The 25,021-nt window shown below is 52.3% G+C and overlaps 1 protein-coding gene across 1 annotated transcript in view; it reads right to left on the bottom strand.

Moving 5' to 3' along the window:
• LOC138765291 (collagen alpha-1(VII) chain-like) overlaps window positions 1-24,742 on the bottom strand; it is a 174,885-nt gene extending 150,143 nt beyond the window's left edge. Inside the window, exons 1-9 of the mRNA XM_069942337.1 lie at window positions 24,674-24,742; window positions 23,770-23,908; window positions 16,561-16,642; window positions 16,217-16,376; window positions 12,841-12,934; window positions 12,555-12,716; window positions 9,132-9,295; window positions 6,205-6,334; window positions 5,434-5,553 (exon numbers count right to left, since the gene is read on the bottom strand). Coding sequence (XP_069798438.1) covers window positions 5,434-5,553; window positions 6,205-6,334; window positions 9,132-9,295; window positions 12,555-12,716; window positions 12,841-12,934; window positions 16,217-16,376; window positions 16,561-16,642; window positions 23,770-23,908; window positions 24,674-24,742 — 1,120 coding nt within the window. The remainder of the gene's footprint in view (window positions 1-5,433; window positions 5,554-6,204; window positions 6,335-9,131; window positions 9,296-12,554; window positions 12,717-12,840; window positions 12,935-16,216; window positions 16,377-16,560; window positions 16,643-23,769; window positions 23,909-24,673) is intronic.
• Window positions 24,743-25,021: the final 279 nt, after the last annotated feature.

Below are 25,021 nucleotides of genomic sequence, written 5' to 3'. Positions count from 1 at the left end.
ATTTTATCCCAGTTCCAAAATTTGGTTGTGTCAATGTTAAATGGGACTAAGTGTTCAGGAGAAAGTAAAATTGCAATTAATATCATTGCACCTACACAGCTCATAACCAAAGAAAAAGTCTCCCTCTTTATGTTTCTCAACCACAGTAAAGTTTAATTCCACAGTGACTTGTATGAATATTTTCCATATGTTTCCTTTCTTAATTTCGGAATATGTTCCACTGAATTACAGCTTTCATCAAACCACAGCAATCTTTTTATCTGTGATTTGGGTCCACGAACTCAATTTTGCTAATCTGAGTGGATGCATCTGCAGATCCCAGGGAGTGCACCCCAAAACCAGGAAGAAATTCAAAATAATATAGTTAACATCAGTGAACTACTGTTTGAAATCCCAGAGTCCTACAGCAATGGAAGAAAATGAATCTAGCATCTCGTGGCATTGCCATTTGCCTGCTTCCCTTATCAAGGTCGTCCCAGTGAGTAGATGGAGAGCATTTTATAGACAACCCATGCTGCAGCCACTGTGTGGCAGAGAGAGTATAGGTAAACAATCCCTTATCTGGACATCTAAAATCCAGAAATCTCCAAACACCGGCAAGTGAGGAAAGAGACGGCAGCGCAAGTTGGGCGGGCGAGGGAAGGGGAGAGACCGGCAGCACGACTGGAAGGGGGTGGGGGTAGATATGGCAGCACAATTTGGGTTGGCTTAAATCTGGCTTTCCAAAATCTGAAATTCGGAACACACCGTCCCCCAAGGGTTCCGGATAAAGGATTGTGTACCTGTACAGTAAAATATCCATTATCCAGAATTCAACCAACCAGCAGACTCAAGCAGAAAATAAATAGGTAAAAAATAAGGAAGTTTAAAGTTGGTGCCACCTAGCAGTCAGTTCACCAATCCACTCAACACACAATCTCAAGCAACTGGCAAATTCACTTAACCAGCATCTACCCATCCCCATAGGTCCTGGATACTAGGGGTTTTACTGCATATCTTTAAGATGAAGCAACACACAAAGCGCCGGAGGAACTCAGTGGGTCAGGCAACATCCATGGAAATCAATAGATAGTCAACATTTCAGCCAAAAATCTCTTCATCAGGAAGTGCAAGATATGGACAGAGGGAGGCAGGGGGAAGAGCTCGGGTTGGCAGGTAACAGAAAAATAGGTGTGGTTGTACAAAGCTCAAGTTACTGGACCTGAAGGATTCCAGCCACTGATGTGAAGAACATCTTCAAATAGCAACAGGGAAATTTAAATTCAAGTATCTTCAATCAATCTGGAATAAGTCTCAGAAGCAGTTAACATAAACTAACTGGACTGTCCTATAACCCCAAGTGCCTCAGAGATTTGCTATTCTTGCTTGATGTAGCCAATATGCGATTTTATATCCAAATGAGGAAATCATGCCTTGAAAATAAATGCTGGCACATCCTATACACAAATACATAGTGCAGGTGGAAAAGCGGCTGCTTCACAGCTCTGTAGACCTGGGTTCAATCCTGACCTCGATCGCTGTCTGCATGGACTTGGCACTTTGTCCCTGTGACTGCATGGTTTCCTCCCACATCTCAAAGGTAGGTTAATTGGATGCAGCAAGATGCCCTGAAAATGCAGGTGACTGGCAGAATCTGGGGAGGGATGGGATTGTGGGGTGAATAAAATAGGATAACACTGGATTAAACCAGTGGTTCTCAATCTTTTTCTTTCCACTCACATACCACTAAGTATTTCCTATGCCATCAGTACTCTGTGATTAGTAAGGGATTACTTAAGGTGGTATGTGGGTGGAAAGAAAAAGTTTGAAAACTACTGTTTTAATCTTATCTAATTGACTCGTTATGTGACACTGTTTCATAACTCCAAAGGAAATGGACCAATGACAATTTTTCTCAAGCAAAATATTTCAATAACAATTGGGTCTAGAGCAGTGATTCTCAACCTTCCCTTCCCACTCACATACCACCTTATAGCAATCCCTTACTAATCACAAAGCACTGATGGCATAGGGAACACTTAAAGTGGTATGTGAGTGGAAAGAAAAAGTTTGAGAACCACTGGATTAGAGTAAAAATGGGTGGTTGATGGTTACCATGCACTGTATACCAAATGAATATATACATTCATTGGAATGACTTCATCACCAACATCGAAGTACTTGAGCTGGCAGAATCTGCAAGCATCGAATCCACGCTGCTGAAGACCCAACTGCGCTGGGTGGGTCATGTCTCCAGAATGGAGGACCATCGCCTTCCCAAGATCGTGTTATATGGTGAGCTCTCCACTGGCCACTGAGACAGAGGTGCACCAAAGAAGAGGTACAAGGACTGCTTAAAGAAATCTCTTGGTGCCTGCCACATTGACCACCGCCAGTGGGCTGATATCGCCTCTTAACGTGCATCTTGGTGCCTCACACTTCGGCGGGCTGCAACCTCCTTTGAAGAAGACCACAGAGCCCACATCACTGACAAAAGACAAAGGAGGAAAAACCCAACACCCAACCCCAACCAACCAATTTTCCCTTGCAACCGTGCCTGCCTGTCCCGCATCGGACTTGTCAGTCACCAACGAGCCTGCAGCTGACGTGGACATACCCCTCCATAAATCTTCGTCCACGAAGCCAAGCCAAAGATTCCGAAGAACCTATACCATGCTGTACTGTTCACATTCAAATTTCAGATTTATTGTCAGTGTACATACATGACATCACATACAACCCTCAGATTCTTTATCCTGAGGGCAAAGCAGAATTACCACTTATTGGCAGTGCAAAAAAAATCTGACTCAATGTACACATGTAAACAAATAAAAAAATGTAAACAAACTGACCAATACAAAGAAAAAAAAATGAATAAAGTGCAAAAGTAAGAGTCCTTAAACAAGTCCCTGATTGAGTTTGCTGTTGAGGAGTCTGATGATGGAGGGGTAGCAGCTGTTCCTGAACCTGGTGGTGCGAGTCTTGTGGCACCTAGACCTCTTTCCAGATGACAGCAGTAAGAACAGAGCATGTGCTGGGAGGTGTGGGTCTTTGATGAGTGCTGCTGATCTTCAACAGCAGCGTTCCCTATAGATGTTCTCAGTGGTGGAGAGGGGTTTACCCGTGATGTCCTGCGCTGTGTCCTCTACCTTTTGCAGGGTTTTTCGCTCAGGAATATTGGTGTCCTCATGCCAGACCGTGATGCAGCCAGTCAGCACACTTTCCATTACACGTCTGTAGAAATTTGCCAGGGTTTCTGGTGTCATTCCAAACCTCCACAAACTCTTGAGGAAGTAAAAGTACTGACGTGCTTTCTTCACAATGCCATTTGTGTGTTGAGCCCAGGAAAGATCCTCCAAGATAGTGACTCCTAGGAACTTAAAATTTGCTCACTCTCTCCACCTTGGATCCCCTCAGTGATCACTGGATCATATACCTTCGGCTTTCCTTTCCTGAAATCAACAATCGGCTCCTTGGTTTTGGTGACATTGAGTGCAAGGTTGTTGTTTTTGCACCATTCAGCCAAGCTTTCAATCTCCCTCCTCTAGGCTGACTCATCACCCCTTTTTCAATGTCCTAAACCAACCAACGACATCCTGTCGTGGAATTTCAGTCGCTGAAGCTGTTGCTATATAATACTGTCTCTGCATTTAATTCCTCTTCTGATATTTGATTACATTGAAACCACCAGGACTGCAAGCACACCCCCAATAAATTGTGCATTTAAAGTGTGGGGCCACAGACAATTTTCATGCTGTTCAGACTTGACATTAGTTCTTACTTTACAAGTGAGGATGACATCATTTCCCAGTGTTTCATGGCTGTATGTATGTTCAAGTTAACTATTAGATTGCTCACAGAAGAACCCTTCTCACTGTACTTGGTGTAAGTAAATAAACAAATAAACTCAAGCTTAAACATAAAAGGCAGGTGTGTTTACCTCTCTCCTGCAAAGGTACACCTGGCAGAGATGAATGCAGTGGCAGATAAGAAAGTTTAGTTGTTTTATTCATCTCACAGATCTTTTCGTACAGTGTCAGTATGAGACACACCCAGTACTCACACTCATGGATGTGTTCTGCTGATAGGAGGGGCATGGAGAAAAACAAATGATACAACCCAATCTTTTTCTGCTGGAGGTAAACGGTAACAAAATTAAGACCAACAAAGGACAGCAGCACAAATTGAACTACACCCCTACTTTCGATCTTTCGATGTTACAATGGTTTGAATCCATACTTTCAATTTCAAATTGCGATCTGTTCCTGCGCTTGTGATGTGCTGAACACTACTCTCTCGAGACACTGGTCGAAGGCAGCATCGCGCAAGAGTATCGTACAGCATACTCTCTCACGATGCTGACTCAACCACACTCACAGTCTCTGAAGCTATCACATGAACGAGTGCACTGTAAACAGCCCATCATATCTACTAAACACCCATATGGTCTCCTGCTTTTGGTGAGAAGAAGCAGAGGAAAGAAAATGATGATCCTGTCGCTTTAGCATCCCCCTTCATCCAGCAATTAATTTTAGCTCAATGCTTCATACATTCTTCATGCCCAGTGGGCTTCAGCTGTGTATGTTAATGGTTTTTTTTCAGTGTGGAAATAAAGGTATTCAAAATTGAAGAATAAAAATGGTAGGTTTGGTATCTTTTTTTTGACTTACAATTTTTTTGACAGAACGTAAACCCATTGTAAGTTGAGGAGCATCTGTAATCAGAATGAGATGTGACAAAACAGGGAGGTCAGACTCAGGACATGTTGGAAGACAAACAACTCCCTCTGGTAACGTGTCCAGTAAAGTGCAAGTGGTGTTGGAAGAATCTACCCAGGTTCAGGAACTTCATGCAAATCCCAATCCAAAAATAAATGCTTCTTTCCTCATACCCCTGAGTAAACACTCTCTGTCCTGTCCCTCAACATAATCACTCCCTGTCCCATTCCTGTTTAGACCACACGTGCTCTTTAGTTTAAACATTCCTGATACAATCCCAGAATAACTCTCATACCCCAGAATAAACAGTCCCTGTCCCATCCCCAAAATAAATACTCCATCCTGTGGCCTATAATAAACACTCACTGTTCCATGAATATTGTGCAATGTGAAGACTTAGAAATAAAAATTTCTGAGTATACTGTAAAAGCTCAACACAAGTCCTCAACTAAATAAATCTTTAGCCTTCCATCCATGAGGAAAGAAGGATGCATTTATTGATGTCAGAGTGAGGCCACACTCCATTTATTTTTTAATTAAAACACTTAAAGAATCAATACTTCTCCAACACATTCCTTTCTTAAAGAAAATGCTACTGGAAGTCCAAGTGTTCCATGCAGGAGAATTTGTTCCCTCTGAAATGTATTCTGTTTTATTCCTCCCAAAGAAACAACAGGAAAAAATAAACACATAAAAGAACATGGCAGCACACTCTACATAACAAGCTTTTACTGACCTCTACGCTTGAAGGTCAGCCGATACCCTTGAAGGGGGAAGGCCGGAGGTTTCCACGCCAAGCGCAGTGTGAAGTGTCTGGCCGTGACGACACGGAAGTTCAATATCCCTGGCTGTGCATCTGAAAGAGATGAATGGTTAAACAGTGATGGAGGCCCTTTCACAATGCAAATCACTAAGCGAGTCTTTAACAGAGGGTATAATTAGATTGCATGTGAATTATCCCCAGCACTATGTGGAAGAAGAATATAGCAGTATTTATATTACATGAAAGGAAAAACACATGTTCATTGATTTATCTTATTTTGGACTGTTGATTCCTGAATAAACCTTACATGAGTAAGATGATGTTGCCTTTTGCTTCTTTACTGATCTCTCTGTAACTTTGCACTGTGCTTTTACCACTGGGATATGTTTTCCATACCCCTTTTTCTGCCTCTACTTTCTTAGGAAAATTTGGCACATCCTCTTTGTTCCTCAACAACTGCTGCAGGTGCACCATCCAAAGCATACTGTATTTGCTAGATGCATCTCAGCGTGGTATGGAAGCTGCTCTGCTCAAGGTCAGAGGAAGCTGCAGAAGGTAGTGAATACAGCTCAAAATATAATGCAAACTCCCCTCCGCATAGTCCACCTACATCTTCTGTTGCCTGGAAAGACAGCCAAAATACTGATAGACTTATCACACTCCAGACACGCTCTCTTTCTCAAAGTCAGGAGAAAGTTGGGCAGGTGTAGAGAGAGAAAACAATTTCATATTCACAGTACTCACTTGTCCTGCTCTTTCCTGAAGTGGATTCTCCAATGCTGTTGGCATATTGAGCAATCACAGTCACCAGATATTCCGTTGCAGGTTTCAATCCTTGCAAAGAAGCCGAATTTTCATTTGCTCCAACCATAATCTACAAGAACAAGATATCCAAGGTCAGCAAAAGCCAATCTCAGTGCAAAGCTCTTGCTTTATTGCTCAGGGATCCACCACAAATGTTAAACAGTGGAATTTAACATTTGCCATGTGCCAATTTGAGTAAAACATTTGTGAAACAGTCTGACTGAAGACTTATCTTTCCAAACTTGTTGTTTCCACCATCTAGAAAAACAACACACGAGAACACCACCCCATCCCAGACTCTCATCATCCTGACTTGGAACTAAATCAGGGAAGATCAGAGGGAATGACAAAAACATGGCATGGTCTGGGATTGGGTGGGAAAAAAAATGAAAGGAGGAAAAATATCCATCAAACTGCACACAGTTGCAAACTCAGCTCATACCATCAGAGAAGCCAACCACCCATCCATCAACTCTGTCTCTATCTGCTCCTGTCTCACAAAAGCTACCAAACTATTCAAGGGCCCGTCCCACCTCACTCACATTCTTTTCACCCCCCACCCCTTTCCATCATGTCGGAGCTTGAAAATGCAAACCTCCAGATTCATGAACAGATTTCTGCTGTTATCGGACTTAAATGGACCTCTCATTTGGTAAAAGATTATGCCTTTGCACTCATTGAACTATAAATTTCTTTATACCTTTCGCTTTATGTTTGTAACACTGCAGCCTGTACTCTGACTCTTTGCAAAGCTACACCCTGGACTTTTGTTCCATCATTATACTACCAACTGTACTTAAGTATGGGTTGACTTGCCTGGATAGCATGCAAATGGTACACATGAAAATAAACAACTTGATTCAACCATTCAGCAATCTTTGGCATCCAAAAGGAAAGCAAAGTGTCTTCTTTGAAACTACAAAAGAGGTGAAGAATAAAGTGAACAATCCGCTGGAGGAACTCAGTGGGTCAAGCAGCATCAGTGAGAGAATAATTTTGGGCTCTAACCCTTCAACAAGATGAGAATGCAGAGAAGCCAATGCAAAGAGAACAGGGTGGGAGAAGCAGGATCCAGGCCCATGTGGGATTGGTGGACCAGGGAGAGGCAAAGCATGATGGGCGGATGCAGGAGGGCAGCACGGTTAGTGCAACACTATGACAGCGGCAGGGACATGGGTTCAAATCCAGCGGTGACTGCAAGGAGCTTGGTAAATTCTCCCTGCATGGGATTCCTCCACCCTCAAAAGATGTACATGGTCTGTAGGCTGATTGGTGTATTTGTTGGCATAGGCTTGTGGGCCGGAAGGGCCATTACATTAAAATAACTTTAAAATATTGGCAGATGCCAGATAAACCGAGAGGCAAGAAAAAACACAGGGGTCAGGTGGAGGAAAATGAGTCATATAGGGTTGAGTGGGTGAGTAGTCTACCAGTGTTCAAATCTGATAAGAGAAGGGTTGTACAAAGAGAGACTAGATGAAATGAAAGTCGGAGGTAGATGAGAAAGTGGAAGGGTGCAGTGGGGAACTGGGGCTGAAAGGGAATGGAACCAGAGAAAGGGGAATAAGAATAGGTGGAGGGCTGTGTAAGGTGGATGAGAAAGACAGCAAACATATCACTGTTTCAGAGAAAGACCAAAAGTGTGTACCTGTCAATGAATGGCATTAAACATGGATCCTGGGATGCGAGAAGGGCAGTGATTGGAGAAACACTGGAAAGCTTGAATACGCTAGTGATCACTCATGGAATCAAACTGTGGAGATTGAAATTTCAGTCACGAATCACGGGGATAAGGTGAAGCTGTTTATTAAGGAAAGGGATGGCTGGGGAAGTGAGCTTTGGTCAATACCTTATCAAAAACAAAAGGAAACAGAAAGCATTGAGTGAGCTAGTTCACGAAAACAGCTGTAAATCCCGATGGAGAGCACTGCAGAATTCCTTCAAGTTTGGCATTCTTTAAAAAGTCAAAGCAAAAAAATGCAGATGCTACAAATCTGAAAAAAAGCAGAAAATGCTGGAGATTTTTGAAAATATTCATGTATTTCTCTCCTGAGTATCCTCACTGGGCAGTAATCAGTGGACTTCACATTGGTATCAAGATAGGAATAAAGGGCCTACAAATTTCACAAGTGAAACAGGAAATAGGATCATTCACATTTGCAAATAAAAGCCTCCCTTGACAGAAAAGGAAAGCCACTTCCAGTTGAGTGAAGATTGTGTGGGTGTGATGAGGATTATTGCAACTACTGGAACTCATTATTGAATGTCTATAGCAGTGGTTCTCAACCTTTTTCTTTCCACTTACATACCACTTATACCATAGGTGCTCTGGACGTATATAGTAAGGGATCACTTAAGGTGGCATGTGGGGGAAAGAAAGTGTTTGAAATCCACCATTTTAATCGTACCTAATTGACTCATTATGTGCACGGGTTCATAACTCCAAAGGAAATGGGCCAATGACAATTTTTTCCTCAAACAAAATATTTCAGTTACAATTGGGTCTAGAGCAGTGATTCTCAACCTTCCCTTCCCACTCACACACCACCTTAAGCCATACCTTACTAACCACAGAGCACCAATGGCATAGGGATTACTTAAAGTGGTAAGAGAGTGAAAAGAAAAAGGTTGAGAAACACTGATCTATAGTTTCAGATAACCAGTCTTTCAGTCCAGTACTCAATGGTAATCTGTCTTTTACACCTCCCGGATGCTGTCTGATCCACTAAATATTTCCAGCCACTTTTTTTTTTTTTTTTTTTTAAATGTCACCATAGTTGCTGTGGGACCTGCAGAGTATTTCCAGCATTTTCTGTAGTTATTTCACTCTCCTTTAGGTCTGGAGTTGCCCCATGACCACCACTTACCTCTCGGAGTTCATCTGAGATGAGGAAGCCAAGAGTGTTGAGGGGAGTGTATTGAACTCTGTACCCAGTCACAGGCCCAACTGCCACAGTCCAGTGAATCCGCATCGATTCAAAACCCTTGTCGCTGAAAATTAAATTTGATGGACCAGCAGGTACCTGGGTATCTAGAGCAATAGGAAAGAAAAACTCACATTTGGGCATGTCGACCAGCCTGTTAATGTCATAGTAATCAGGAGCTAGGTGATACATTACCTACTAGAAGTGCAAGGCCAATGTATTGGGAAAGGGAAGGGGAAGAACCAGCATCTGAAATAAGCAAATGATGCACCTTATCCAGGATATGAAAATTATTTCTATTCAAAGTCTGAATCATGGGTATGATGTGGGACAATGGCAGTAGTAAATCATCCAGACCAATGGCAAAGGATCTGACTGATTTCTATCCCTAATACAATAAGGTAATGGAGCAACTTTGGAGGTGAGATATTAACCTGAGTGGGAAAATCCAAAAGGCCCCTATAGATGTGGATATTGTATAGGAGCATTTTTACATTCAGTTTGGTTTTGTGATAGGGTTCAACCATTTTGGAAAAAATTAGAGAATTTCTTCAAAAACTGTTTAAGATTAAATTTTAATTTGATCTGAAATTTTTTTTGTTGGATTATATTGTTCCGTTTAATGATCTGGGGTTGGATAAATTTCAGATCACTTTTCTTCGCTTAGCATTGGCTGTAGCACATAAATGTGTGGCAATTTCTTGAAAGGATGACGTAGAAGTGAATATAGCGCATTGGCATAATGAGTTGAGATCTTGTATTTATATGGAAAAAGTAACATAATTTACATGATAATTTTTTTTCAGATGTGGTCGCCTTATTTGAAATGTATGGGTTTAGTAATATCTTAAATCATTGTATGTTTTTTTACTTTTTTTTATGCTCCCCTTGCAGGGCTTGCTGAGGGTGAGGGGTAGGGTTGGTGGGTTGGGGTTATTTGTAATTCTTTTCTGATTTTTATTCTATTTATTCTTTGATAAGTATTTTGAAAATTTTTAAATAAAGTTTGAAAAAAAAAATGAATAATGTTCCAGAACAAAGGACTTCCCTGTGACTACACTGGGTGAGAACAAGAACATTTCTCTCTGTTGTATCCTGTGGCACTGCGTCATCTTAACATAACGTAACAATTACAGCACGGAAACAGGCCATTAGGCCCTTCTAGTCCGCACCGAACCAAACACCCCTTTCTAGTCCCACCTCCCTGCACAATGCCCATAACCCTCCATCTTCTTCTGATTCATATACCTGTCCAACCTTTTCTTAAATAATACAATTGACTCCGCCGCCACTATTTCTCCCGGAAGATCATTCCACACAGCTACCACTCTCTGAGTAAAGAAGTTCCCCCTCATGTTACCTCTAAACCTCTGCCCCTTAATTCTTAACTCATGTCCTCTTGTTTTAATCTTTCCTCCTCTTAACGGAAATAGTCTATCCACATCCATTCTGTCTATCCCTTTCATAATCTTAAATACTTCTATCAAATCCCCTATCAACCTTCTACGCTCCAAAGAATAAAGACCCAATCTGTCCAATCTCTCCCCATACTCCAGATGCTTAAACCCAGGCAACATTCTGGTAAACCTTCTCTGCACTCTCTCCACTCTGTTTATATCCTTCCTATAATTAGGCGACCAGAACTGCACACAGAACTCCAAATTCGGCCGCACCAACGTCTTATACAATCTCAGCATCACCTCCCAACTCCTATATTCCATGCAATGATTGATAAAGGCCAGCATACTAAAAGCCTTCTTCACCACCCTATTCACGTGAGTTTCTACCTTCAGGGAACGATGTACCGTTACTCCTAAATCTTTCTGCTCTTCTGTATTCCTCAATGCTCTCCCATTTACCACATATGTCCTATTCTGATTCTTCTTACCAAAATGAAGCACCTCACACTTATCAGCATTAAATTCCATCTGCCATTTTTCAGCCCACTTTTCTAAGCAGCCCAAATCCCTCTGCAATCCTTGAAAACCTTCTTCATTATCCACTATTTCACCTATCTTAGTATCGTCTGCATATTTACTAATCCAATTCACCACCCCATCATCTAGATCATTAATGTATATAACGAACAACAATGGGCCCAATACAGATCCTTGAGGCACACCACTGATCACCGGCCTCCAACCTGACAGACAATTATCCACTACCACTCTCTGGCCTCTCCCTTTCAGCCAATGTTCAATCCATTTGACTATCTTAAAATTTATACCTAAAGACTGCACCTTCCTAACTAACCTTCCATGTGGTACCTTATCGAAGGCCTTACTGAAGTCCATATAGACAACATCCACTGCGCTACCCTCATCCACATTCCTAGTCACCTCTTCAAAAAATTCAATCAGATTGGTCAAACATGACCTTCCTCCCACAAATCCATGTTGAGTGCTCCTGATCAGACCCTGTCTATCCAGATGTTTATAAGTACTATCTCTAAGAATTTTCTCCATTAATTTACCTACCACAGACGTCAAACTTACAGGCCGATAGTTGCCAGGCTTCCTCCTTGAACCCTTTTTAAATAACGGAACCACATGCGCAATGCGCCAATCCTCCGGCACTATCCCCATATCTAATGACATTTCCATTTCCTTCTCTTTGAGCATAAACATAGCCATCACCTGCCTGACCAGGGTGCAGATTTGTCACTGAAAGCTCAACCAGCTCATCAGTTACAACAGAGAGCTACTTAAACCATAGATTCTCAAGGTGGGGCGTAGGAATATTTTGGGAAATAATTAAAAAGTTGGTTTGAAAAGATAAACTCATCATGTTGGTGTGAAAGATGTGACTTGGCAACACTGTCTATACGACACAATTGTGGTAACTTCCAAATAAAATCAGTTCTTTTTATTTTCGTAACATGTGTTTTTGCTCTTCAGTGCTGTTAGTGATTTGCTACAAGCCAAGAGAAAGTAACTGGAAATTACAAAACGTGGAGATTTAAGATTGAAACTAACAAAATTAGTCCTTTGAATCAAAAAAAATCTGCAGCCAACCTCAGGGGCAAGGTTCCCACTGAAGTGACAATTGTTGAATGTGTGACATATTGAAGTAGTAGAGAGAGAATATGAAATATGTGTTCCAGTCCATTCCCAGCCAAGTGTATTGAAATAAACTTGCAGTAAATTATTTAATTAAAACTTATTTTGAATATATAACATTTTTCTACTAATGATGGGGCATACGTATTTTTGGAAAAATTAAAGTGGGGCCTAGGGCAAAAAAGATCGAGAACGCCTGAACTGTCAATTCTCAGTGAGTCCAAGCACGTGCACATTTCCAAAATCCTGGTAAAAACCCCATTACTGCAAGCATCATAAGAGGCTCCTGGTTTGTTTTATTTCCTACCTCCTGGTTCCTTCAGTGTGCCCCCTGTCGTGCTGCAAACCCTCTTGGAAATCAGCGGCGAAAGAGTTCGAAGGATTTTAAAATCATTCACAAAAAATGAGTAATCCTCAGTAGGAGTTGAGGTAATATCATCAAGCTCCTGCTTATCTGCATTCTTGATCCCTGGAGTGGAAAGATGTAAAGATTGAACCATAATTCTCATGACCCAACCAACATTTAGTGCCATAATGTTACTCCTCATTTCCAGACTGCATGTACCATCCAAGCAAATGGACGGAGGACCTACCAACTGCAAATAACTTCACGTCCTGGCTCCGCAACTTTAAGGCTGGTTGATTCACATTATCCTGCGATTTTCCATCGGTTAACAAGACAGTGATCTAAACAAAAAAAAACATCAAACCACGAGAGGCCATGGTTAAAGACCCATTTGATGTGCTCCATTTGGATTTGTTATCTGAAGACCAGTCCCCATCAGGGCGCGGCGAGCGCGGCGAGCGCGGCGAGCGCGGCGAGCGCGGCGAGCGCGAGAGAAAATGTGAGAGAAGTTCATTTAAACAAACTAGCACTCAACTCTCAACATGCTAGCAAACTCCTGAAATGAACCTCACCTTCAAAAAATAACATTGTCCTTGCTCCATTCTAATTCTACACTCATCCAAACAAGTGGTGAGTATTCTATCACAGTCCAACTTTGTGGATAGTGGAAAGTGCAGGAGGTGCATCACTTGAGCTTGTGGTCAATGGTGACCATGACACCCTTTGCTATACGTGCTCTATGATTTGTAAGGGATTACTTAAGGTGGTTTGTGAAAGAAAAAAGTTGAGAACCACTAGCAGAGAATGTTGACGGTGATGATAATTCCATGGAATATCAAGGCTAGTTGGTTGGACGTAGGCATTGCCTCATACCTATGTGCCCCAAACATTATGGACCTCATCACCCCATACCTAAGTGGAGGAGAGCGGGGGGGCGAAGAGAGCGGGGGGGCGAAGAGAGCGGGGGGGCGAAGAGAGCGGGGGGGCGAAGAGAGCGGGGGGGCGAAGAGAGCGGGGGGGCGAAGAGAGCGGGGGGGCGAAGAGAGCGGGGGGGCGAAGAGAGCGGGGGGGCGAAGAGAGCGGGGGGGCGAAGAGAGCGGGGGGGCGAAGAGAGCGGGGGGGCGAAGAGAGCGGGGGGGCGAAGAGAGCGGGGGGGCGAAGAGAGCGGGGGGGCGAAGAGAGCGGGGGGGCGAAGAGAGCGGGGGGGCGAAGAGAGCGGGGGGGCGAAGAGAGCGGGGGGGCGAAGAGAGCGGGGGGGCGAAGAGAGCGGGGGGGCGAAGAGAGCGGGGGGGCGAAGAGAGCGGGGGGGCGAAGAGAGCGGGGGGGCGAAGAGAGCGGGGGGGCGAAGAGAGCGGGGGGGCGAAGAGAGCGGGGGGGCGAAGAGAGCGGGGGGGCGAAGAGAGCGGGGGGGCGAAGAGAGCGGGGGGGCGAAGAGAGCGGGGGGGCGAAGAGAGCGGGGGGGCGAAGAGAGCGGGGGGGCGAAGAGAGCGGGGGGGCGAAGAGAGCGGGGGGGCGAAGAGAGCGGGGGGGCGAAGAGAGCGGGGGGGCGAAGAGAGGGGGGGGCGAAGAGAGCGGGGGGGCGAAGAGAGCGGGGGGGCGAAGAGAGCGGGGGGGCGAAGAGAGCGGGGGGGCGAAGAGAGCGGGGGGGCGAAGAGAGCGGGGGGGCGAAGAGAGCGGGGGGGCGAAGAGAGCGGGGGGGCGAAGAGAGCGGGGGGGCGAAGAGAGCGGGGGGGCGAAGAGAGCGGGGGGGCGAAGAGAGCGGGGGGGCGAAGAGAGCGGGGGGGCGAAGAGAGCGGGGGGGCGAAGAGAGCGGGGGGGCGAAGAGAGCGGGGGGGCGAAGAGAGCGGGGGGGCGAAGAGAGCGGGGGGGCGAAGAGAGCGGGGGGGCGAAGAGAGCGGGGGGGCGAAGAGAGCGGGGGGGCGAAGAGAGCGGGGGGGCGAAGAGAGCGGGGGGGCGAAGAGAGCGGGGGGGCGAAGAGAGCGGGGGGGCGAAGAGAGCGGGGGGGCGAAGAGAGCGGGGGGCGAAGAGAGCGGGGGGCGAAGAGAGCGGGGGGCGAAGAGAGCGGGGGGCGAAGAGAGCGGGGGGGCGAAGAGAGCGGGGGGGCGAAGAGAGCGGGGGGGCGAAGAGAGCGGGGGGGCGAAGAGAGCGGGGGGGCGAAGAGAGCGGGGGGGCGAAGAGAGCGGGGGGGCGAAGAGAGCGGGGGGGCGAAGAGAGCGGGGGGGCGAAGAGAGCGGGGGGGCGAAGAGAGCGGGGGGGCGAAGAGAGCGGGGGGGCGAAGAGAGCGGGGGGGCGAAGAGAGCGGGGGGGCGAAGAGAGCGGGGGGGCGAAGAGAGCGGGGGGGCGAAGAGAGCGGGGGGGCGAAGAGAGCGGGGGGGCGAAGAGAGCGGGGGGGCGAAGAGAGCGGGGGGGCGAAGAGAGCGGGGGGGCGAAGAGAGCGGGGGGGCGAAGAGAGCGGGGGGGCGAAGAGAGCGGGGGGGCGAAGAGAGCGGGGGGGCGAAGAGAGCGGGGGGGCGAAGAGAGCGGGGGGGCGAAGAGAGCGGGGGGGCGAAGAGAGCGGGGGGGCGAAGAGAGCGGGGGGGCGAAGAGAGCGGGGGGGCGAAGAGAGCGGGGGGGCGAAGAGAGCGGGGGGGCGAAGAGAGCGGGGGGGCGAAGAGAGCGGGGGGGCGAAGAGAGCGGGGGGGCGAAGAGAGCGGGGGGGCGAAGAGAGCGGGGGGGCGAAGAGAGCGGGGGGGCGAAGAGAGCGGGGGGGCGAAGAGAGCGGGGGGCGAAGAGAGCGGGGGGCGAAGAGAGCGGGGGGCGAAGAGAGCGGGGGGCGAAGAGAGCGGGGGGCGAAGAGAGCGGGGGGCGAAGAGAGCGGGGGGCGAAGAGAGCGGGGGGGCGAAGAGAGCGGGGGGGCGAAGAGAGCGGGGGGGCGAAGAGAGCGGGGGGGCGAAGAGAGCGGGGGGGCGAAGAGAGCGGGGGGGCGAAGAGAGCGGGGGGGCGAAGAGAGCGGGGGGGCGAAGAGAGCGGGGGGGCGAAGAGAGCGGGGGGGCGAAGAGAGCGGGGGGGCGAAGAGAGCGGGGGGGCGAAGAGAGCGGGGGGGCGAAGAGAGCGGGGGGGCGAAGAGAGCGGGGGGGCGAAGAGAGCGGGGGGGCGAAGAGAGCGGGGGGGCGAAGAGAGCGGGGGGGCGAAGAGAGCGGAGGGGGCGAAGAGAGCGGGGGGGCGAAGAGAGCGGGGGGGCGAAGAGAGCGGGGGGGCGAAGAGAGCGGGGGGGCGAAGAGAGCGGGGGGGCGAAGAGAGCGGGGGGGCGAAGAGAGCGGGGGGAGAAAGAAAAAGAGAAAGACAAAGGGAAATATGGAGGGGGGGGTTCAGTGCTATGGAAACCAGAATTTGCTTTCATAATACAAGAAAGGTGGAACAATTATCACTCACTTTATCATATCCATTTAATTCCCATAATATTTAGCAACAGTTTCCATTATATTCATTGAGAAAGAGTGAAGAGGTGGAAGTGTTTTATTCCCACAATGGAGATCAACCCTTCATTCATTAAATCTAATCTTCTTCCTATCGTGTTATAATGTCACACTAAAGCACACGAGACTTAAACCGAAGACATACAATATTTGTTTTCATTCACGTACCTTGGGAACTCTACGCCGTAGTTTAGGAGAACCAAAGAAGTTGTCTGCTACGTACTTCAGTCCAGCCCCCGTCCTAGTATTACCACCTTTGTAGCGCAGGTTGCGGACTGCATTTAGTGTTTGCAGTCCTGTGCTGTGATCTTGGAATGAGAACTCAATCCTTTGAAGAGAAACAACATACTCAGCCAAGCCAAGAAAGACCTCTAGTTACTTCCAGTGGTGGAAAAGGTGACCTTAGTCTTCTTCTGATGTCAGCAGAAAAAAAATCTCACTGACTAGAATTCTAAATCATGTCAATGTGATTGACAATTTCATAAGAATCATGATTGAAAGTGCTATTCAACCTTTCTTGCTCCAGCATTGAACTAATTATTGGCCATAATCCTGATTCTGACATGTTCCTCCCACCCTCGACTTCACTATAATCTAAAAGATCAATAAATGCATAAGATAAACAATCATTGTCCTTTTCCCAGGGTAGAGAAATCTAAAACTAGAGGGCACAGGTTTAAGATGAAAGGGCAAAGATTTAAAAAGCTGCTAGGTATTGGAACAAGGTGTCAGGAAGTGGAAGAGACAAGTACAATTGCAATGATATTTATGCCAGTACATTGATAGGAAATATTTAGAGAAATATAGGCTAAATACAGGCAAAGGGGACTGGTTTGAGTGGACAGCTTGGTCAGTGAGGAGACATTAGACCAAAGGGCCTGTTTCCTTGCTGTAAATCTCTATGACATTACATGGATAGGGAAGGTTTAAGACAGTGGTTTTCAACTTCCACCCTAAACTCACATTCCACCTTAAGAAATCCCTGTGCTATAAGTGCTCTGTGATTAGTAAGGGATAGCTTAAAGTGGTATGTGGGTGAAAATAAAAAGTTTGAAAACCATTATTTTAATCCTACCTAATTGACTCATCATGTGCACAATTTTTTCACTAGTAAAATATTTTAGTTACAATTGGGTCTGATCAGTGGTTCTCAATCTTACCTTCCCACTCACATATCACCTTAAGCAATCCCATACTAATCAGAGTACATATGGCATAGGGATTACTTAAAAGTGGAATGTGACTTTAGAAGGGCAGTTTGAAAACCACTGGTTAAAGGGAGAAGGCCCAATCTCCAGGTCACCACATCAACATGGGGGAGAAACTCACCTACAATGTTTTAAAATCACCGATTTAGCAACCTTTTCTCATTGAACATTAGCACTTCATGCATCACTTATGAATGAGATCCAATTTCTAGGAAAATAAATATTAAAGTTTAGACAGTCAGGAGGCTGCAAATGCTGGACTCTGAAGCCAAACACAATCAACTGGAGGAACACAGCAGGTCAAACAACATCAGAGAGGGGGGACGGGGGAGAGAGGGGGGCAGGGGGAGAGAGGGGGGCAGGGGGAGAGAGGGGGGCAGGGGGAGAGAGGGGGGCAGGGGAGAGAGGGGGGCAGGGGGAGAGAGGGGGGCAGGGGGAGAGAGGGGGGCAGGGGGAGAGAGGGGGGCAGGGGGAGAGAGGGGGCAGGGGGAGAGAGGGGGGCAGGGGGAGAGAGGGGGGCAGGGGGAGAGAGGGGGCAGGGGGAGAGAGGGGGCAGGGGGAGAGAGGGGGCAGGGGGAGAGAGGGGGCAGGGGGAGGAGGGGGGCAGGGGGAGAGAGGGGGGCAGGGGGAGAGAGGGGGGCAGGGGGAGAGAGGGGGGCAGGGGGAGAGAGGGGGGCAGGGGGAGAGAGGGGGGCAGGGGGAGAGAGGGGGGCAGGGGGAGAGAGGGGGGCAGGGGGAGAGAGGGGGGCAGGGGGAGAGAGGGGGGCAGGGGGAGAGAGGGGGGCAGGGGGAGAGAGGGGGGCAGGGGGAGAGAGGGGGGCAGGGGGAGAGAGGGGGGCAGGGGGAGAGAGGGGGGCAGGGGGAGAGAGGGGGGCAGGGGGAGAGAGGGGGGCAGGGGGAGAGAGGGGGGCAGGGGGAGAGAGGGGGGCAGGGGGAGAGAGGGGGGCAGGGGGAGAGAGGGGGGCAGGGGGAGAGAGGGGGGCAGGGGGAGAGAGGGGGGCAGGGGGAGAGAGGGGGGCAGGGGGAGAGAGGGGGGCAGGGGGAGAGAGGGGGGCAGGGGGAGAGAGGGGGGCAGGGGGAGAGAGGGGGGCAGGGGGAGAGAGGGGGGCAGGGGGAGAGAGGGGGGCAGGGGGAGAGAGGGGGGCAGGGGGAGAGAGGGGGGCAGGGGGAGAGAGGGGGGCAGGGGGAGAGAGGGGGGCAGGGGGAGAGAGGGGGGCAGGGGGAGAGAGGGGGGCAGGGGGAGAGAGGGGGGCAGGGGGAGAGAGGGGGGCAGGGGGAGAGAGGGGGGCAGGGGGAGAGAGGGGGGCAGGGGGAGAGAGGGGGGCAGGGGGAGAGAGGGGGGCAGGGGGAGAGAGGGGGGCAGGGGGAGAGAGGGGGGCAGGGGGAGAGAGGGGGGCAGGGGGAGAGAGGGGGGCAGGGGGAGAGAGGGGGGCAGGGGGAGAGAGGGGGGCAGGGGGAGAGAGGGGGGCAGGGGGAGAGAGGGGGGCAGGGGGAGAGAGGGGGGCAGGGGGAGAGAGGGGGGCAGGGGGAGAGAGGGGGGCAGGGGGAGAGAGGGGGGCAGGGGGAGAGAGGGGGGCAGGGGGAGAGAGGGGGGCAGGGGGAGAGAGGGGGGCAGGGGGAGAGAGGGGGGCAGGGGGAGAGAGGGGGGCAGGGGGAGAGAGGGGGGCAGGGGGAGAGAGGGGGGCAGGGGGAGAGAGGGGGGCAGGGGGAGAGAGGGGGGCAGGGGGAGAGAGGGGGGCAGGGGGAGAGAGGGGGGCAGGGGGAGAGAGGGGGGCAGGGGGAGAGAGGGGGGCAGAGGGAGAGAGGGGGGCAGAGGGAGAGAGGGGGGCAGAGGGAGAGAGGGGGGCAGAGGGAGAGAGGGGGGCAGAGGGAGAGAGGGGGGCACGAGGGAGAGAGGGGGGCACGAGGGAGAGAGGGGGGCACGAGGGAGAGAGGGGGGCAGAGGGAGAGAGGGGGGCACGAGGGAGAGAGGGGGGCACGAGGGAGAGAGGGGGGCACGAGGGAGAGAGGGGGGCACGAGGGAGAGAGGGGGGCACGAGGGAGAGAGGGGGGCACGAGGGAGAGAGGGGGGCACGAGGGAGAGAGGGGGGCACGAGGGAGAGAGGGGGGCACGAGGGAGAGAGGGGGGCACGAGGGAGAGAGGGGGGCACGAGGGAGAGAGGGGGGCACGAGGGAGAGAGGGGGGCACGAGGGAGAGAGGGGGGCACGAGGGAGAGAGGGGGGCACGAGGGAGAGAGGGGGGCACGAGGGAGAGAGGGGGGCACGAGGGAGAGAGGGGGGCACGAGGGAGAGAGGGGGGCACGAGGGAGAGAGGGGGGCACGAGGGAGAGAGGGGGGCACGAGGGAGAGAGGGGGGCACGAGGGAGAGAGGGGGGCACGAGGGAGAGAGGGGGGCACGAGGGAGAGAGGGGGGCACGAGGGAGAGAGGGGGGCACGAGGGAGAGAGGGGGGCACGAGGGAGAGAGGGGGGCACGAGGGAGAGAGGGGGGCACGAGGGAGAGAGGGGGGCACGAGGGAGAGAGGGGGGCACGAGGGAGAGAGGGGGGCACGAGGGAGAGAGGGGGGCACGAGGGAGAGAGGGGGGCACGAGGGAGAGAGGGGGGCACGAGGGAGAGAGGGGGGCACGAGGGAGAGAGGGGGGCACGAGGGAGAGAGGGGGGCACGAGGGAGAGAGGGGGGCACGAGGGAGAGAGGGGGGCACGAGGGAGAGAGGGGGGCACGAGGGAGAGAGGGGGGCACGAGGGAGAGAGGGGGGCACGAGGGAGAGAGGGGGGCACGAGGGAGAGAGGGGGGCACGAGGGAGAGAGGGGGGCACGAGGGAGAGAGGGGGGCACGAGGGAGAGAGGGGGGCACGAGGGAGAGAGGGGGGCACGAGGGAGAGAGGGGGGCACGAGGGAGAGAGGGGGGCACGAGGGAGAGAGGGGGGCACGAGGGAGAGAGGGGGGCACGAGGGAGAGAGGGGGGCACGAGGGAGAGAGGGGGGCACGAGGGAGAGAGGGGGGCACGAGGGAGAGAGGGGGGCACGAGGGAGAGAGGGGGGCACGAGGGAGAGAGGGGGGCACGAGGGAGAGAGGGGGGCACGAGGGAGAGAGGGGGGCACGAGGGAGAGAGGGGGGCACGAGGGAGAGAGGGGGGCACGAGGGAGAGAGGGGGGCACGAGGGAGAGAGGGGGGCACGAGGGAGAGAGGGGGGCACGAGGGAGAGAGGGGGGCACGAGGGAGAGAGGGGGGCACGAGGGAGAGAGGGGGGCACGAGGGAGAGAGGGGGGCACGAGGGAGAGAGGGGGGCACGAGGGAGAGAGGGGGGCACGAGGGAGAGAGGGGGGCACGAGGGAGAGAGGGGGGCACGAGGGAGAGAGGGGGGCACGAGGGAGAGAGGGGGGCACGAGGGAGAGAGGGGGGCACGAGGGAGAGAGGGGGGCACGAGGGAGAGAGGGGGGCACGAGGGAGAGAGGGGGGCACGAGGGAGAGAGGGGGGCACGAGGGAGAGAGGGGGGCACGAGGGAGAGAGGGGGGCACGAGGGAGAGAGGGGGGCACGAGGGAGAGAGGGGGGCACGAGGGAGAGAGGGGGGCACGAGGGAGAGAGGGGGGCACGAGGGAGAGAGGGGGGCACGAGGGAGAGAGGGGGGCACGAGGGAGAGAGGGGGGCACGAGGGAGAGAGGGGGGCACGAGGGAGAGAGGGGGGCACGAGGGAGAGAGGGGGGCACGAGGGAGAGAGGGGGGCACGAGGGAGAGAGGGGGGCACGAGGGAGAGAGGGGGGCACGAGGGAGAGAGGGGGGCACGAGGGAGAGAGGGGGGCACGAGGGAGAGAGGGGGGCACGAGGGAGAGAGGGGGGCACGAGGGAGAGAGGGGGGCACGAGGGAGAGAGGGGGGCACGAGGGAGAGAGGGGGGCACGAGGGAGAGAGGGGGGCACGAGGGAGAGAGGGGGGCACGAGGGAGAGAGGGGGGCACGAGGGAGAGAGGGGGGCACGAGGGAGAGAGGGGGGCACGAGGGAGAGAGGGGGGCACGAGGGAGAGAGGGGGGCACGAGGGAGAGAGGGGGGCACGAGGGAGAGAGGGGGGCACGAGGGAGAGAGGGGGGCACGAGGGAGAGAGGGGGGCACGAGGGAGAGAGGGGGGCACGAGGGAGAGAGGGGGGCACGAGGGAGAGAGGGGGGCACGAGGGAGAGAGGGGGGCACGAGGGAGAGAGGGGGGCACGAGGGAGAGAGGGGGGCACGAGGGAGAGAGGGGGGCACGAGGGAGAGAGGGGGGCACGAGGGAGAGAGGGGGGCACGAGGGAGAGAGGGGGGCACGAGGGAGAGAGGGGGGCACGAGGGAGAGAGGGGGGCACGAGGGAGAGAGGGGGGCACGAGGGAGAGAGGGGGGCACGAGGGAGAGAGGGGGGCACGAGGGAGAGAGGGGGGCACGAGGGAGAGAGGGGGGCACGAGGGAGAGAGGGGGGCACGAGGGAGAGAGGGGGGCACGAGGGAGAGAGGGGGGCACGAGGGAGAGAGGGGGGCACGAGGGAGAGAGGGGGGCACGAGGGAGAGAGGGGGGCACGAGGGAGAGAGGGGGGCACGAGGGAGAGAGGGGGGCACGAGGGAGAGAGGGGGGCACGAGGGAGAGAGGGGGGCACGAGGGAGAGAGGGGGGCACGAGGGAGAGAGGGGGGCACGAGGGAGAGAGGGGGGCACGAGGGAGAGAGGGGGGACGAGGGAGAGAGGGGGGACGAGGGAGAGAGGGGGGACGAGGGAGAGAGGGGGGACGAGGGAGAGAGGGGGGACGAGGGAGAGAGGGGGGACGAGGGAGAGAGGGGGGACGAGGGAGAGAGGGGGGACGAGGGAGAGAGGGGGGACGAGGGAGAGAGGGGGGACGAGGGAGAGAGGGGGGACGAGGGAGAGAGGGGGGACGAGGGAGAGAGGGGGGACGAGGGAGAGAGGGGGGACGAGGGAGAGAGGGGGGACGAGGGAGAGAGGGGGGACGAGGGAGAGAGGGGGGACGAGGGAGAGAGGGGGGACGAGGGAGAGAGGGGGGACGAGGGAGAGAGGGGGGACGAGGGAGAGAGGGGGGACGAGGGAGAGAGGGGGGACGAGGGAGAGAGGGGGGACGAGGGAGAGAGGGGGGACGAGGGAGAGAGGGGGGACGAGGGAGAGAGGGGGGACGAGGGAGAGAGGGGGGACGAGGGAGAGAGGGGGGACGAGGGAGAGAGGGGGGACGAGGGAGAGAGGGGGGACGAGGGAGAGAGGGGGGACGAGGGAGAGAGGGGGGACGAGGGAGAGAGGGGGGACGAGGGAGAGAGGGGGGACGAGGGAGAGAGGGGGGACGAGGGAGAGAGGGGGACGAGGGAGAGAGGGGGGAAGAGGGAGAGAGGGGGACGAGGGAGAGAGGGGGGAAGAGGGAGAGAGGGGGGAAGAGGGAGAGAGGGGGGAAGAGGGAGAGAGGGGGGAAGAGGGAGAGAGGGGGGAAGAGGGAGAGAGGGGGGAAGAGGGAGAGAGGGGGGAAGAGGGAGAGAGGGGGGAAGAGGGAGAGAGGGGGGAAGAGGGAGAGAGGGGGGAAGAGGGAGAGAGGGGGGAAGAGGGAGAGAGGGGGGAAGAGGGAGAGAGGGGGGAAGAGGGAGAGAGGGGGGAAGAGGGAGAGAGGGGGAAGAGGGAGAGAGGGGGGAAGAGGGAGAGAGGGGGGAAGAGGGAGAGAGGGGGGAAGAGGGAGAGAGGGGGGAAGAGGGAGAGAGGGGGGAAGAGGGAGAGAGGGGGGAAGAGGGAGAGAGGGGGGAAGAGGGAGAGAGGGGGGAAGAGGGAGAGAGGGGGGAAGAGGGAGAGAGGGGGGAAGAGGGAGAGAGGGGGGAAGAGGGAGAGAGGGGGGAAGAGGGAGAGAGGGGGGAAGAGGGAGAGAGGGGGGAAGAGGGAGAGAGGGGGGAAGAGGGAGAGAGGGGGGAAGAGGGAGAGAGGGGGGAAGAGGGAGAGAGGGGGGAAGAGGGAGAGAGGGGGGAAGAGGGAGAGAGGGGGGAAGAGGGAGAGAGGGGGGAAGAGGGAGAGAGGGGGGAAGAGGGAGAGAGGGGGGAAGAGGGAGAGAGGGGGGAAGAGGGAGAGAGGGGGGAAGAGGGAGAGAGGGGGGAAGAGGGAGAGAGGGGGGAAGAGGGAGAGAGGGGGGAAGAGGGAGAGAGGGGGGAAGAGGGAGAGAGGGGGGAAGAGGGAGAGAGGGGGGAAGAGGGAGAGAGGGGGGAAGAGGGAGAGAGGGGGGAAGAGGGAGGAAGAGGGAACAGGAGCAAATGGTTGACGATTCAAAGCGAAACTCATCATCACCTTCCCTGTCATATCACCCTGGGGGATGAAATGACCAACTCAGACTCTTATTGGCCCAAACAATACCATCAGATATCAAAGGAAATCATTCACTAACATTCAGTCACTATCCAATCCCCAAAGCCCAAAAAAACATGAGCCATTAATCCTTCATTCTGATGTAGCTTCTTCAGTTCTCAGTGGGACTCGGAGAGCATCAGTTGTGTCTCCTGCCATTTCATTTAAACTGACCTGTGTTCTGAACTGAACACTCATATGAATCACTAGAATTGTTTGGAGCATGATTGCTCGAGTGGATCAGAACAGATGTAAAGTTAATTAAAGCAACGCTGACCAGGGTTGAACCAGAAACATGGAATTTATTGATGAACTAACAAGTGGGTGAGAGATTTCCAAGTATCTGGATTGCATAAACATCTGCAATATCATGTAATTATTAAGCCATGTTTTACTTGTTTGAAGCAAACCATAGAGTGCAGGAGAAAGGTTTATCATTGTTCCAGCCTAGGTCCTTTACCAACATTATGAGGTGAACCACCATTCATTCATTTCTCTGCCACTTCTGGGAGTGCACTACACATGTTGGCTGACAAAAGCTGCCCTTTCTTTAAAGGTGATAAACAGCCTTTGAAGGACTTTAGGATGTCCTGGTGATAAGACAGAAGCAATGGAAATGAAATGCCTTCCATTCATGAAATTGCATGGATTCAAAATCTCTCGAAAAGTAGAAATGGTAAAGTCCCTTCACCCATCACCGCTCTGCTTGCTGGCCAATTAACCAATACCTCAATTTTGAAATTTCCTTTTCAATTCCCCAAGCATCCTCTATCCTCCCAAACTCCAGTTCTACAATCTTATCACATCTTTGTATTCTTCCAGTGTAACCTGTTCAAATCGCTAATCTTAATCATTCCATTATAGGTGACCATTATTAGTAACCACTCCTTATACCTCTCTCCAATCCTTCATTTAAAATGTTCTTTACACCCAACATTTTGAGCAAGCCTTAGTCATCCAACCCAATATTTTCTGAAATGGTTTTAGAGTCCACTACTGGTATAAAGTGTCATGGGGCATTTAATTTAATTCATGTGGCCAATGAGGCCTTTAGCTCATCAAGTCCACACCATCTTACAGCAGAGCAATCTCTACAGTCCCATTTCTTCTTTAATCCCTCCATTGCCTGCATTATTTCCATGGCCATTTTTGGCAAAATAATGGATATGTGGACTTAATCAAGGGAGGTGTGGGTGAGTTGGATATATTCCTCCCTTTCCCTACATTTATTTCCCTTCTCTCCATGCCAGCGTTTTGTGCAGCTGCCATGGAGGACATACTATGACAGATTTCTCATGATTTCTGGCTTATAGAAATGCAAGCTGCTGTTATGGGGATTGATCAGATTATTAGAATCAGGCCCTGAGCAGTACTCCCATTGTGGTCTTCTCTACATCGGAGAGACTGGAAGCAAACTGGGAGATCG

This window comes from Narcine bancroftii, chromosome 5 (assembly GCF_036971445.1).
Source record: "Narcine bancroftii isolate sNarBan1 chromosome 5, sNarBan1.hap1, whole genome shotgun sequence".
Classification (NCBI taxonomy): Eukaryota; Metazoa; Chordata; class Chondrichthyes; order Torpediniformes; family Narcinidae; genus Narcine; species Narcine bancroftii.
This window is presented reverse-complemented; position numbering and strand designations above follow the sequence as displayed.